Source organism: Copidosoma floridanum, unplaced genomic scaffold (assembly GCF_036245765.1).
Source record: "Copidosoma floridanum isolate Cflo_tuat_1 unplaced genomic scaffold, Cflo_Japanese_pri ptg000006l, whole genome shotgun sequence".
Taxonomy (NCBI): domain Eukaryota; kingdom Metazoa; phylum Arthropoda; class Insecta; order Hymenoptera; family Encyrtidae; genus Copidosoma; species Copidosoma floridanum.
The window spans coordinates 1,613,346-1,626,995 of record NW_028321883.1 but is presented as its reverse complement, the minus strand read 5'-3'; the positions used below and the strand labels follow the sequence as shown (position 1 = coordinate 1,626,995).

General features: G+C 34.8%; 1 protein-coding gene across 5 annotated transcripts in view; it reads left to right on the top strand.

The window, feature by feature from the left end:
* Nuak1 (Nuak family kinase 1) overlaps positions 1-13,650 on the top strand; it is a 687,224-nt gene that overhangs the window by 216,130 nt on the left and 457,444 nt on the right. For all 5 annotated transcript variants that reach the window (XM_089598605.1, XM_089598604.1, XM_089598607.1 and 2 more), the window contains one exon: positions 6,719-6,827. In XM_089598605.1, coding sequence (XP_089454731.1) covers positions 6,730-6,827 — 98 coding nt within the window. In that variant the 5' untranslated portion in view covers positions 6,719-6,729. The remainder of the gene's footprint in view (positions 1-6,718; positions 6,828-13,650) is intronic.

Below are 13,650 nucleotides of genomic sequence, written 5' to 3'. Positions count from 1 at the left end.
TCACAAAAACACAAAACGTTTTTTACTTATTTAAGAATCTGAAGTAGGATCTTCAGATTTTAGAGATTGCTGTAAGGGTACAATGAAAAGCTAATCTCTCATGTAACGGATTTTTTATTTGTCAATTTTGACGCTGCTGTTCCAATCTTGATAAATTTTCTACATTAGTTTCTTAACGGCTAAAATTTTATTTGTTAGATACATTTAAAGTTTTTCTTTTAATTCACCCTCTTGCGACTTTTGGCATGCTTAAAATTTTTGTGACCCTTAAAGGCTGTTTTTTGTCAACTTTGACAAGTTCTAATATGTTTGTTGGCAAGGTAATTCGACGTCCAATGGACCTAAAAAGGACCAGTGAGCTGATTAAGTATACTCATTCTTGACTTTAGTTAACAGCAATTGTGACTGCCTGGATACCTCAGGATGATCTTCTCTGGCCTGCTGTTAAAGTCACAGACTGATCAGGATAAAAATTAGTAGGAAGTGGTAAAATATACAAAAATCTGGAGTAGGATTTTAAAAAAGAGTCTTGTGCTGAGTTACTCAAGGCGTAATTAAAAGAGAGAAAAAAATTAACTCAACAGTAAAAACTTGTACGATCCAAAACATAGAGAAAATGGCAAGCGAGACATAAAAAAAAAAAGAAAATAGACAAGGCAATAGTAAAAAAAAAATGTTACGGAAAAAAATGGCAGAGATCATCAAAGAAAATAGATGGTAGAAAAAAAAGATCAGAAAAAATCTGTTATGTGGGATTCTCGGTGCGGAAATAAATAGAAGAGTGACTTGTTGTTAACTTATGCTTTACTAGCAGCCCCCCGTCTCGGCTTCGCCCGAGACTTAAAAAACATATATTTATGCTGAAAAGTACCGTGCTTTCCTTATACCATAAAATAATCGTTGGCCATAAAGAGCGGTTGATTTGCAGTTTCTCCCGTGTAATTTACGGAAAGGGCCATTTTTTAAAGATGTTAGGATCTTAAACTCCCAAAAACTTATTAAAAAAAACTTTTTTTCTCTTATCTCACAACTTAATTACCAGAGCAACAAAGTCCTGGAGCTTAATCTTTACATTTTTTTTTGCTACAAAAGTACAAATGTATTTTCTTCTTATTTAAAAACCTGAAATTAGATTCTGCGTCAGTTTCTTGAGGCCTAAAATTGTATTGATCAGATACATTTGAAGTTTTCCTTCCAATTTACCCTTTTGCGACTTTTGTGACCCTTAAAGGCTATTTTCTGTCATTTTGTTACGTTATAATACATTCGTTGGCAAGATAGTTCGACGTCTAATTGCTCTGAAAAAGACCGGTGGGCTTCTTAAGTAAACTCTTTCCTGACTGAAGTTTACAGCAATTGTGACTGCCTGGATACTTCAGGGTGATCTCCTCTAGCCTGCAGTTAAAGACCCAGATCAATCGGAAGAAAAATTACAAAGTCCGAAGCATTGGAGCTAGTTGTAAGGAACTTTTCCAAAATCTCCTGGTATAACGTTGAAGACGTTGGTGTGTAAAGCACCTTTTTTATTTGCAGATTCAGTTGTTTTGGTGATCTTAGATGGGGAGATTGGTTAGTGATACTTGCCTGGTGGTGACTGTCCCGTTGGCTCAAGTTTTTTTTCCTTCATAGCTGTTATAGGTTTTCCCAGCGCAGACCTTGAAGAGGATCAATAATTTCTGGTTCAATGCTTAGAGTTGAGAGGGTAATATAGGGTCGTCAGTCCCCGGGTTTCCCAGCCTTGCGAAGAACAACTCCGATCGTGACGACTGGCAGTGAATGGTTGACTTGGTTTAATAGTGGTCGTCTTTAGTTAAAATAGTCTTTTAGTCGACAAATCGCTTCTGGACATGGTAGTAAAAATGTATTTGTTGGCAAGGTAGTTTACACTTGGGTGGCCCCTAAAAATAACCGATGAGATTGATGGTTAAGTAGGGAACGTAAATACTTTTAATGGCCCTAAAAAGCGCCAGTGGTGAGACTTTCAGCTATTTCTTATCATTGTTTCTGATGATAAAGAGCTGGCTACGGGTAGCTTGACTCTAACTCTCGAAGTCTCTATGTACGAAGACTGTGATGGAGGGAGAGGTATGCCGCTGACCAAAGAATATCTCGTCGTTTGGTCGTTCCCTGGATAACCAACCGCTCATCGTGAGACGGGAACATGTGGGCATGTGTGTTGGGGACACAATCACTAAGAATGTAGCCGTTGAGGCTGCCCGTGCCCCTTAGAGCTGCCCTCCCTGGCTTACATTTGTAGCCAAAAATTCTCTGACTGCACCAGGTAGGATGGTGGGATTGGCACAAAACTCTGAAGTGTTGGAGCAGGTTGTGCTCTGGCTAGATATATGTCTCCTGGTATTAAGCAAGAGAAGTCATGGGTTAGAATAATTTTTTATAGGTGGCAAGATTCAGAGTGAATGTAGACCTAGGTTCTTTCCCCCTTAGAGAAGAGTGACGTCCGTAACTGGGATATCCAGCTGCACGACTATTATCTACATTCTCTATGCAGCTTGATGAACTGCCGGAAGACGACTGCATCATTTTTTGAGACGCTCCAGCGTATTATAACCACACTGATTTAATTCTGTTGCAGGTAGCCTCAATTTTATGTCGACGCCACCTAGCAGATCCTACTGAACTAAAGTGAAGAACTGGAGTATTTTTGCAAAACTTTGAGCTTATTTATTGCTATTGTTATTGAATTTTTAAAGATAAAAACTATACTAAAACCGTCTAGGAAGTGTCATGAATCAGTGTGCAAAATTTCAGCAAAATCGGCTCAGTAGTTTTCGTGGTTAGCGATTACATTGGTTTTAGCGAATTTGCTTTATAATCTCTTCAAGCCTTTCTCTACAATCTCTGAAAAAGAAAATGTTGAAAAGTTAATGGTATTTTTGCAATAAACGTTAAGAGCATTTCAGCGCTCGCTCTAGTGCGAGTGTATACCTATAACGTTTCGTTGCTCAGCAAGTACTAAACATATATAGGTATACACTCACACATGAGTGCGCGCTGTAACGCTCTCAACGTTTATTGCAAAATAGTCTTGCCAATCAACTTTTCGACATTTTGTTTTTTAGGGATTGTAGAGGAGGATTCATAGATAGCGTTCGTCTGTTATAACATATAAAAATGTGTTTATTTAGCACTTTCCTGGAGCTCTGAAAATCGGAAAAAATGCGTTTTTGAAACTTTGGAAATTTTTTACCTGAAAACTGTGGAGTTTAGGTATGTTTATTCTAATTGGTTTTTTGTTCCAAATATGCCTAAAAATCTGAGAATATTTTTTTCAGATCGAAAAAATAACTTTTATGATACTGTTTACAAAAAAATTGTTTAAACAATTCCTGACCACATTCTTGGGCGGCAAGATAAACTTTCAGGTACATTAGTGTATTTTGAATAAGAAAACACAAAACAACTGGGTGCGAATAATTTTTCCTGGTTCATCACTGTTTGAGCCTGGTCTATGAACTACTTCCAATGGTCGTTTTAGACATCCTTGTCGCCAAAATTGTGGTATATTGACCAAATTATTAAAATATCGTACGCCAATGTGTAAAATACAAAAAGTTTATTTAAAGTATAGCTTAGGTTAGTAACGTGGTAGCTAAAGCTATCAATCATCAAGCTATTAAAACGATAAAAAGAGATGCAACATCGAGCTACCTTTCTATCTCTCTCTGTGGTCACTACTGATTGCCTATGCTTACATATATGTAAAACATCTATAGCCAATCAGCAGCAAGCACAGAGAGAGATAGAATGATAGCTCGATGTTGCATCTTTTATTGAACGTGTTAACGCTTACATTTACTTGCGCTTGCGTACTCTATCTATAATATCTCTATGTTTTTGACACATAATTTCATATGTTTTCGGTGCCATGGACTACAAGCCAAGGAGAGTGAGAAGGATTGAAGATAAACAGAGAAGTTAAATGTGTGTGATGTGTGGTTAAATGAATGTGTGTGTAAGCAGGAGAAGGGAGTGGGATTCGCTCGCGACGCGATGAGAACAAACCAAGGGTCAGATTGCCGCATCGAGGACTGAGTTTTTGAAACCTCCAACAATTAACCGGTTTTTAGGAGTTTTGGAGATTTTTCAAATGTTTGGGCACGCTCACCTTTGCAAGCAATCTACTTTGCATAGGCAGTATCTTACATAACATCATTGAGGGTAGACAGTTATCTGAATACAGGAAAAGTGGCAGGTGAGAGGTGAGAAGAAGATTGGCAGGGATTACAGAAGAGGATTACCAGCGGAGCAAAATGAGGAATCGAAAAAGAGACTAGAAAGAGGAGTCAGTGAGAATAGAGAAGAGTGACAGCTGATTAGTCCACCGTAAGTCAACCATGCCGAGGAGCCACCGTGGAGACTAGGACGATTTCCAGGTAGCAACGGGTGACAACGAGGATAGTGATGAGGTAAGTGTACTGTGTAAAGTGCACTGGGTGTATATATACCGGGATGAAAAGGGTTAGGGACAATCCGAGCGAACGAGAGAAAATGTGTGTGGGGTTATATAAGGACAGGATAAACTAATTGAGTACGAGGTGTGTTTAAGGGTGTGATTGTGTGTGTGTGTGTGTGAGTGTAACATAGGCATCGGCCACTCACAACCAGGCTAACGAGGAGTTTAGCAGGATGGACAACCGGGAGGTGTTCGCACGGAATCCATATATATGTATATATGTATGAAGAAAGGATGAAAAGTATAGAATTTTTATTGAGAGTGTGTGAGGGAGCGAATAAATAGCGAGAGCGCAATGTGAACGCTATCAAGTGATCTTGTTTATTGGTAATTAGTGCCCCCATTTTTCCCTTTCTAATTTCCGTTTAGAAGTGTTTGGCGTTCCAGAGCCGGACACCTGTGGCAGACCTTCTGGAGGAGAAGAGTCCAGTGGTAGGGACTCAGTAAGTGACGCATGTGAGAAAATATTTGTGTCAGGATCTGGACGACTGTTTGTCAGCTGAAAAATCATCGTCACAGATTGTACAACTTTCTGATATAAGTAAAAAATGTTAGGATATAAAAGTAAATACATTTTGCTTTGCCTAATGCGGCTGTTTGGTGGCTCGATTATTTAATCACTGACTGCGTGCTAAATCACACCGAGAGATATACCTTCGTCATACACGCATACTCTTACATACTTAAATGTTGACTACACTTGTATGCCCGACTTTAAGGCCAATTTAAAAACATCTCACTTATTATGTATAGCTTTTTCTAAAAGGGAGCCTGTGTTTTTTTTTAATCCATCAGCTTTTATGTATCAAAATAAATCTTTAACAAATTCTTTTGTGCGACAATAATGTTTCTATCCAACTTTAAGTTTTAGGCAAGAAATATTTATTATATATTACAGTGATATAAAAAACGTGTTTAAATTTAACATATACAATTAACAGAAACTCATCTTAGCACATACAAAACAATCACATGCTTTTTCCAAGACGTACTTTCTCCAAACAAAGTTGATATTCTTTAACTACGATTGCTCAAAAGTCTCAATAGAATTTAACGTACTTGACTTTCTTCGCCTACTTAGCAATCTATCGTAATAGTTGGTATCATATACTTTCAGTCCATCATTCGTTTTTTGACAAGTGAGCCAACATACTCGCGAAATGCTTGCATGATTAATTATCTTCCATATATGAGTTAAAGAGACATATTTGCGTCCTATATTAACTTTACTGTAAGTACATTTTTAGTGATTCTCTAGAAAGTTAAAGGGAAGTCCCACTAGTGAATGTATAAGTTTTTATATATATAAGGCTTTTATAGCTTACTGAAAGCTTTTGTACACTTTAAGTATTTATTTTTATTATATTAATTCGGTGAATGGCCTTTAAATTATACGAATTTTCTACACTTTATATTTGGCAAAGGTTCTCAGATATCCATGACAAATAATACTTATCCATTATTCTTAACAGTGACTTCATCTTATGAGTAATCTTTGGTCCAATTGTCGTGGTCTCAACTACCCTCCAATAATTTTACTTGCGATAAGTTAGTATCCTGCTTTGTTCCAAAAGGGTATAGGCATAACATGTATGGATGGAAAAATAAATTTCAGAGCATGAGCCCAAAAATCATTTTTACGGCATTCAGATAAATACTTAAAGCAAACAAGAGATACAAATGCTCCAAAATTAGATTTAAGTTGGTGACTTATGAGATTCTTTTGATTTTTAAGTGATACTAAAAAAGTACATCCCTCATTAAAAAAGACACAGCAAATATTATTTGCAACAGTTATAGAAATAAGACAGCGAAGTAAGGTTTATGAGCCTACTACTCGCTATTAGCCCCTTGCTGGGACTGTTACTCTTTGCTGACTTTAGCTCGTCCATTACATCAGTTTCCTCGCACTTAGTTTGTCATTTCTCCTTCTTGTGTATCATTTTTCGTTCTTGTTTCGAGTAGGGAAATGTGTGGTTTTTGCTCTCTATTAGACGAATGGCCTTTTTCGTTATATTATTAGTACACAAGCTTTACAAATCATTATAAATTTGGTACAGTGAAATTTCTGTAACAATATAAACATACATTCTTAGTATTATTTTAAGTAGATTTGGTGTGTTATCATTGTTCCTTTAATGGTCCGTTAGTTATTTACGATAAATATTTATACATTTATTACATCATACAAAAATATTTATTAAAACTGAATATAAATATACATGGAGAATCGTTTGCTTACAGACATCTAAAAAATGGTTGTTGGTGGAGGGAGTATCAATAATATCATGGGTGGCATAGACAGCACTGCTGGCGTACGTCTTAACAATCATAAGCGAAAGCTGAAGCAAAGGTAATAAAATTAGGGTATTAACTAAATCATAACTTTTTGTTAGCAGATTTGGCCAGGTGCATTATTTTTCGTATTTGTTCACAGTAACATTAACTGTGAATTTTGTGTGGAAAGAAATATTACGAAAATTTACATATTTGATTATTAACGTTACTCTTTTGACGAAATGTTATATCTACGGTATATATCTTTAATCTTACTTAGTTAAGTATTAATTGTATGTCTTAGGGTTTCTGCTATTATTATTAGTGATACAGCGTTACGCTAATGCATTACATATGTTTTTATAACATTAAAACACGTATCCTATTGATCGTACAATATTTCCTACTAAAATTAACTTTATTCCTGATATAATACTTATAATCATTATCATTAGATTCTTTGTAAGCTTATCAATAATACATAGTTGGTTCTTCATTTAAAAAAAAATGTCTTTTCTGATTTTTTAGGTCACAGCATGATTTTTGAAATTTGCTTGATCTGGAATCGATTATGCCATTTTTTCGATAAGTTATCCGTACGTGAGAGATCTTGTTCTACTAAAGCTTCGCGCAAGGTGCATTTTTTTGCGCAACGTTTTAGTTAGTAGCTTTCCACCGCTGATTGAGTTGGTTCTTAATTATTAGTTCAATATTTTAATCTTAGTTGTTATAATTGCTTGATAAATTCATTGCAATTTAATCTGAAACTCAACAAAATGAGCAAATTTACCAGATTGTGCAGAATATTTTATTAGTTGGAACCAAATAAAATCAATAATGTCAAAAGAAGCAGTACTAAGCTAAACATGAAAATTACCAATACAAACGAATGCCCTAAGGCTTGAAACTCACACTTGCCACATTTCAACGACTAATGGATTTTATACTAAGAGGTTTATGAAATGTTGAAATATCAGTGTATTTTGATAGTATTTTTATTTACGTGAAAAATCTAGTAGACCACGATGGAAAGTTAGGTTACTTTTAGACTGGTGAGGATGAGCTGCAGAAGTTTGGATGGACTGCACTACAAGGAAAGAATTTTAAATACTAAAATACCATATATGTCAAGAGCCTATTTCACAAGTTCTCGACTTTAGTAAATCATTAAAGTCGAAAACAAGTTCATCTGACTTCGATATTAGGGTAGTATTAGGTCAAGAAATAGATGGGTTTGACCATTCTGTGGCCTATCTTTCAAGAACTTTAAAAAATTCCAAAACAAATAATTCTATGACTGAAAAGGAATACTCGATTGCACTATACGCAATGTATCATTTTCGTTTTAATTTTTCAGGAAATAAATTCGTACATGTAGTTGATCATGAGCAATTGAATTAGATGCATACAAAAAAAGATTCGGATCAGCATTTAATCTTGTAGGACCACTTTTGTATGTAGAAAACAATAGAAATGATGGATAACCATCATTAGAAGTTGTGATGATGGGCCGAAACGAAATAGAGGAAAAGTAGAAAATAAAATTACAAAGTCAGAGAAAAAGAATAATGAGAACATCCAATTTAAAGATGATTCAGCCTAAAGCATTGCCAACAATCTTAAAGAAGACAGTAGAAGTAACCAAACCTAGAAGCATGACCAAATCAGAAAAAATGTACTTTAATTGGCCAGGGGCCCTGGACGACCCCTTGGTTAAAATGCAAACAAGGAATGGCTAGAGTTAGATCAAAGTGATTGTAATTGCTTAAATTGATTCGAACGAAAACGTTTTGACAAACACAGACATCATCACAACCATTTAGATCTCGATCGAGTATATTAAGAAATGCCACTAAAAATATATTAAATGATTCTAGCTCATTAAAAGTGAATTTTTTTAAATCATTAGCCTCAACATCACACGATAGCGATATAAATACATAAACCACTGGAACAAAATCTATTAGATCAAAAAATGTGAAAATGCCACAATTACTAGTTATAGTTTAGGCGCCAGGTAGGGTCCCGTGGCCTTTTCAATTAGAACGGACCCACCAAAGTTTTTTTAATGTATTTTTGCCTGCTGAACACGATTATCGATGGTGGATCGCGATCCGGATGGACAATTTTTTTTTATCAACAAATTTTATAAACAAGTACAAATTATTCATTTTTTTGGAAAAAAAAATTTTTTTCCTATTCTTTAGCTCATTTTGAACAAAAAAGTATTTACACACCATATGCCTAAACCCAATACTTTTCCCGTAAAAAATTCGACAACTTTCAAAAAATGCGTTTTTTGCTATTTTCAATAGCTTGCTACTTAAAGCCCAATTAATATTTTTCAACTCAACACCTCTCAAATTGTAAGCCAAACATAGTATTTGAAGAATACGTAAAGACCAATTGATTTCATTTGGTTGTTCTTATCCAGCGAGCTTGACGGTCTGTGCCTTTTTAATGTGACCGTACGGCCTCGGCGCAATACAATATATTCTGGCATTAAATGTTTGTTATCTGGACAGCCATACATAGATTGTTTTTTATGTATTTTTGCCTGCTGAACATGATTATTAATGGTGGGTCGTAATATCGAAGTTGATCAATGTTTTTTTGTTAACAAATTTTATAAACAAATTGCAAAAATGTAATTTTTTCTAAAAATAATGTTTTTTTTGCTTTTATTATATTTTTTTACTAAAAAGTTTTTAATTCTCCAGTTTATATAGGGGCTTACGGTAGTATATATATAGCTATGTAGTCAGTTTCTTGTTGTCAACAAATTAGCATACACCAGTAATCAAAAATTTTTGATCTTATCAATGTGTGCAAAATAAAATTTAAGAAAATATAACAGGACTACCCCAAAGTATAATAATGTGATGATACGTAGTTTATTAACGTACGATACATTTCTTTGTTTAGAATCTATTTTATAGTATACTGCATCTTGTACATATATACATATCTTACGAAGTTACCACAATTTTTGTTATTTTATTTTCCACTGTACTTATTTTTACATGTGTTTTCTTTATTACAATTACAAAAAGTGCAGCACGGTATTTGTTCTGCAACACATAAGCAGATTTTTCTACTGCATACTTTACAAGAACAAGGTTGTAATAATTCTTCGTAAGGTGGAATTAAAGTTTCAATTTTTCGTGGCATAAGGAGATCGTCACACTCTATGTAACCAAACTCTTTCGGATCTAATTGTTTAACATCAACATTCAAACATTTAATTTGATAATATACTAAGAAATATGCTCTTAAAATGTGCAAATTGATAGAATTAGAGGTCGGAGGTAGATCTTTCTTTTTACAGTTCACGTTTTTTTTGCGGAAATAGTATGGGCTTAACAGATGTACATTATACATTATACTAAACTTTTTGTTTAAAATATAATAAAAGCAAAAAAAAACATTATTTTTAGAAAAAATTACATTTTTGCAATTTGTTTATAAAATTTGTTAATAAAAAAACATTGATCAACTTCGATATTACGACCCACCATCAATAATCATGTTCAGCAGGCAAAAATACATAAAAAACAATCTATGTATGGCTGTCCAGATAACAAACATTTAATGCCAGAATATATTGTATTGCGCCGAGGCCGTACGGTCACATTAAAAAGGCACAGACCGTCAAGCTCGCTGGATAAGAACAACCAAATGAAATCAATTGGTCTTTACGTATTCTTCAAATACTATGTTTGGCTTACAATTTGAGAGGTGTTGAGTTGAAAAATATTAATTGGGCTTTAAGTAGCAAGCTATTGAAAATAGCAAAAAACGCATTTTTTGAAAGTTGTCGAATTTTTTACGGGAAAAGTATTGGGTTTAGGCATATGGTGTGTAAAAACTTTTTTGTTCAAAATGAGCTAAAGAATAGGAAAAAATTTTTTTTTCCAAAAAAATGAATAATTTATATTTGTTTATAAAATTTGTTGATAAAAAAAAATTGTCCATCCGGATCGCGACCCACCATCGATAATCGTGTTCAGCAGGCAAAAATACATTAAAAAAACTTTGGTGGGTCCGTTCTAATTGAAAAGGCCACGGGACCCTACCTGGCGCCTAAACTATTAGGGACACAATTCACCTTGGTGCATCATCAAGGACAAATATGTTTTCTGAAAACGACCTGAGTGATACTGAAGAATTGTCAGGAGAAGATACACAATCACCAGTATATGACTCCAACAAAGTTAATTACGACAAGAATTGACTGAAACGGAAGTAGACTTAAATACAAATACTGACCAAGACTTAGACGCGACACATACAGATATCTCTGTTACACCCATTCTTTTACTATGGGTTCAAGTGAGGACATTTTTGGATACCAACCTAAAACCATGACAAGTACTTATAATAAGTTAACTTATCGAGAAATAGAAAGATAAACAAAAAAGTTTAACCAAAGTCTTCAAGAATATTTGGACAAGTCTGACAACGATGACAAACCCGAGCAAGCTGATACGGACTTCTTATTATATGGTTACCACCAGATGTACATCGGACTTTGAGCCTCTATATGATGAAGATGAAATTTTAAGAAAATATATTTAAGAGTGAAAAACTAATAGTTACCACTCATATTCAAGAAAGTACCGTCTTAAGTTCTAAAACACCGACGCACACGAGTACTTCTATTATTAATAAAAACAGACGATTAAAAGCACCGAACTTGGACAAATAATAAAAGAAACCCTAGATAACTTAAATAAAAACAACAAAAAAACAATCCGCAATGCAAATAATCAAATAAATCAAAGTATTGCACCTGATTTTATGCTACTATCGAACTTATACGCTTTCTCGCCAATCAATCGATACAAACAACAGTCCAAAAAGGTATATGTATGGCTGAGTGATAGTAACAGTAATACTGACAATTACAAAATCGTAAATAGAGCTAAGCCAATGAAAAATGTTATTACCACCAGATATTGTCTTACATACAGAAGAGACAACATAGTTCATTTTATTAGCAATGATTGACAACCAGTCACATCTGTCTCAAGACTATTGAAATCAATTGGTGCACTGGACTTAAGTTATTAAAAATTAATAAAACCAAAAGTTCACTAAATGTTAATAACACCTTATATAGGACATAATACACTGTTAATCATTAAAAATAAAACACCTATCAATTTAGTAACTTCAGAAAGTCTAAAAAAAGTTTTCAAATCACTCAGAAAAATATTATTGAAATAAAATCTGAAACTTTCCAAATTTCGAGAAAAGGGATCTTACAGATAAATTCGAACCTGGATCAATAGCAGAAATGTTGTTAAAAACTTTTTATAAAATACCTATACGATTAACGGTCTGTTACAATAAGGTTAATTTTCCCAAATCTCAAAAACGTAAAAAATAATACAAACACTACATGACACCCCTTTTTGAGGTCGTAAAAAATAATTTAAACTCATCGAAAAATAAGGGAACGATTTTATTGGCCTAGGATAAGGAGCGATATTCTCAATCTCACTAATATATAAAGCAAAATCGCTAAAACCGTTGTTATCGCTAACCACGGAAATTACAGAACAAATTTTGCTGAAATTTTGCACACTGATTCATAGCACTTCCTAGATGGTTTTAGTATGGTTTATATCTTAAAAAATTATATAACAGTAGCAATTAATGAGCTCAAAGTTTTGAAAAAATAAGCCAGCTTTTTACTTGAGTTCAGTAGGATCCACTAGGTGGCGTCGACATAAAATCGAGGCTACCTGCAACAGAATTAAGAAAGTGTGGTTATAATACGCCAGAGCGTCTCGAAAAATGATGCAGTCATCCTTCGCCAGTTCATCGAGCTGCATAAAGAATGTAGATGATAGTCGTACAGCTGGATATTTCGGTTACGAACGACACTCTTCTCGAGGGGGCAAGGGACCTAGATCTACATTCACCCTGAATCTCGACGAGTGCCACCAATAAAAAATTATTCTAACCCATGAGTTCTCTGGCGTGATACCAGGAGATATATCTAGCCAAAGCACAACCTGCTCCAACTCTTCAGAGTTGTGTGACAGTCACACCATCCCGCCTGGTGTGGTCAGAGAATTATTGGCTAACATTGTAAGCCAGGGAAGACAGCTCTGAGGGGCACAGGCAGCCACAACGGCTACCTTCTTAGTGGTCGTGTTCCCAACGCGCAAGCCCTCATGTTCCACGATGAGTGGTTGGTTACCTGGGAAACGACCTGAAGACGAGATATTCTTTGGTCAGCGGCGTACCTCCCTCCATCACAGTCTCCGTACATAGAGACTTTCAGAGTAAAAGTCAAGTTACCCGCAGCCAGCTCTTCATCATCAGAAGTAAAAATAAGAAATAGCTTGAAGTTTTTACCACTGGCTCTTGTTGGGGCCATTCTAAGTATTTGCGTTCCCTACTTAACCATCAATCTGATCGGTTCTTTTTAGGGGTCACCTAAGTGTAAACTTTCCTGCCAACAAATACGTTTTTACGACCATGTCTGGATGCGACTTAAAGTCAACTTAATTGTCGACATAAAGACTATATTAACTAAAGACGGCCACTATTAAACCAGTCTTTTTTAGAATTATCGGACGTTGAACTACCTTGCCATTAAATATATTAGAACTTAACGAAGTTGACAAAAAACAGCCTTTAGGGGTCTCAAAAATTTCAAGCATGCCAAAAGTCGCAAGGGGGTGAATCGGAAGAGAAACTTTAAATGTATCTAATAAATACAATTTTAGGTGTCAAGAAACTAACGCAGAAGATTTATCGAGATTGGAACAGCAGCGTTAAAATCGACAAATAAAAAATTCATTACGTGAGAGATCAGCTTTTTATTGTACCCTTATAGCTATGTCTGAAATCTTTAAAGATTTTAATTAAGATTTTTAAGAAAA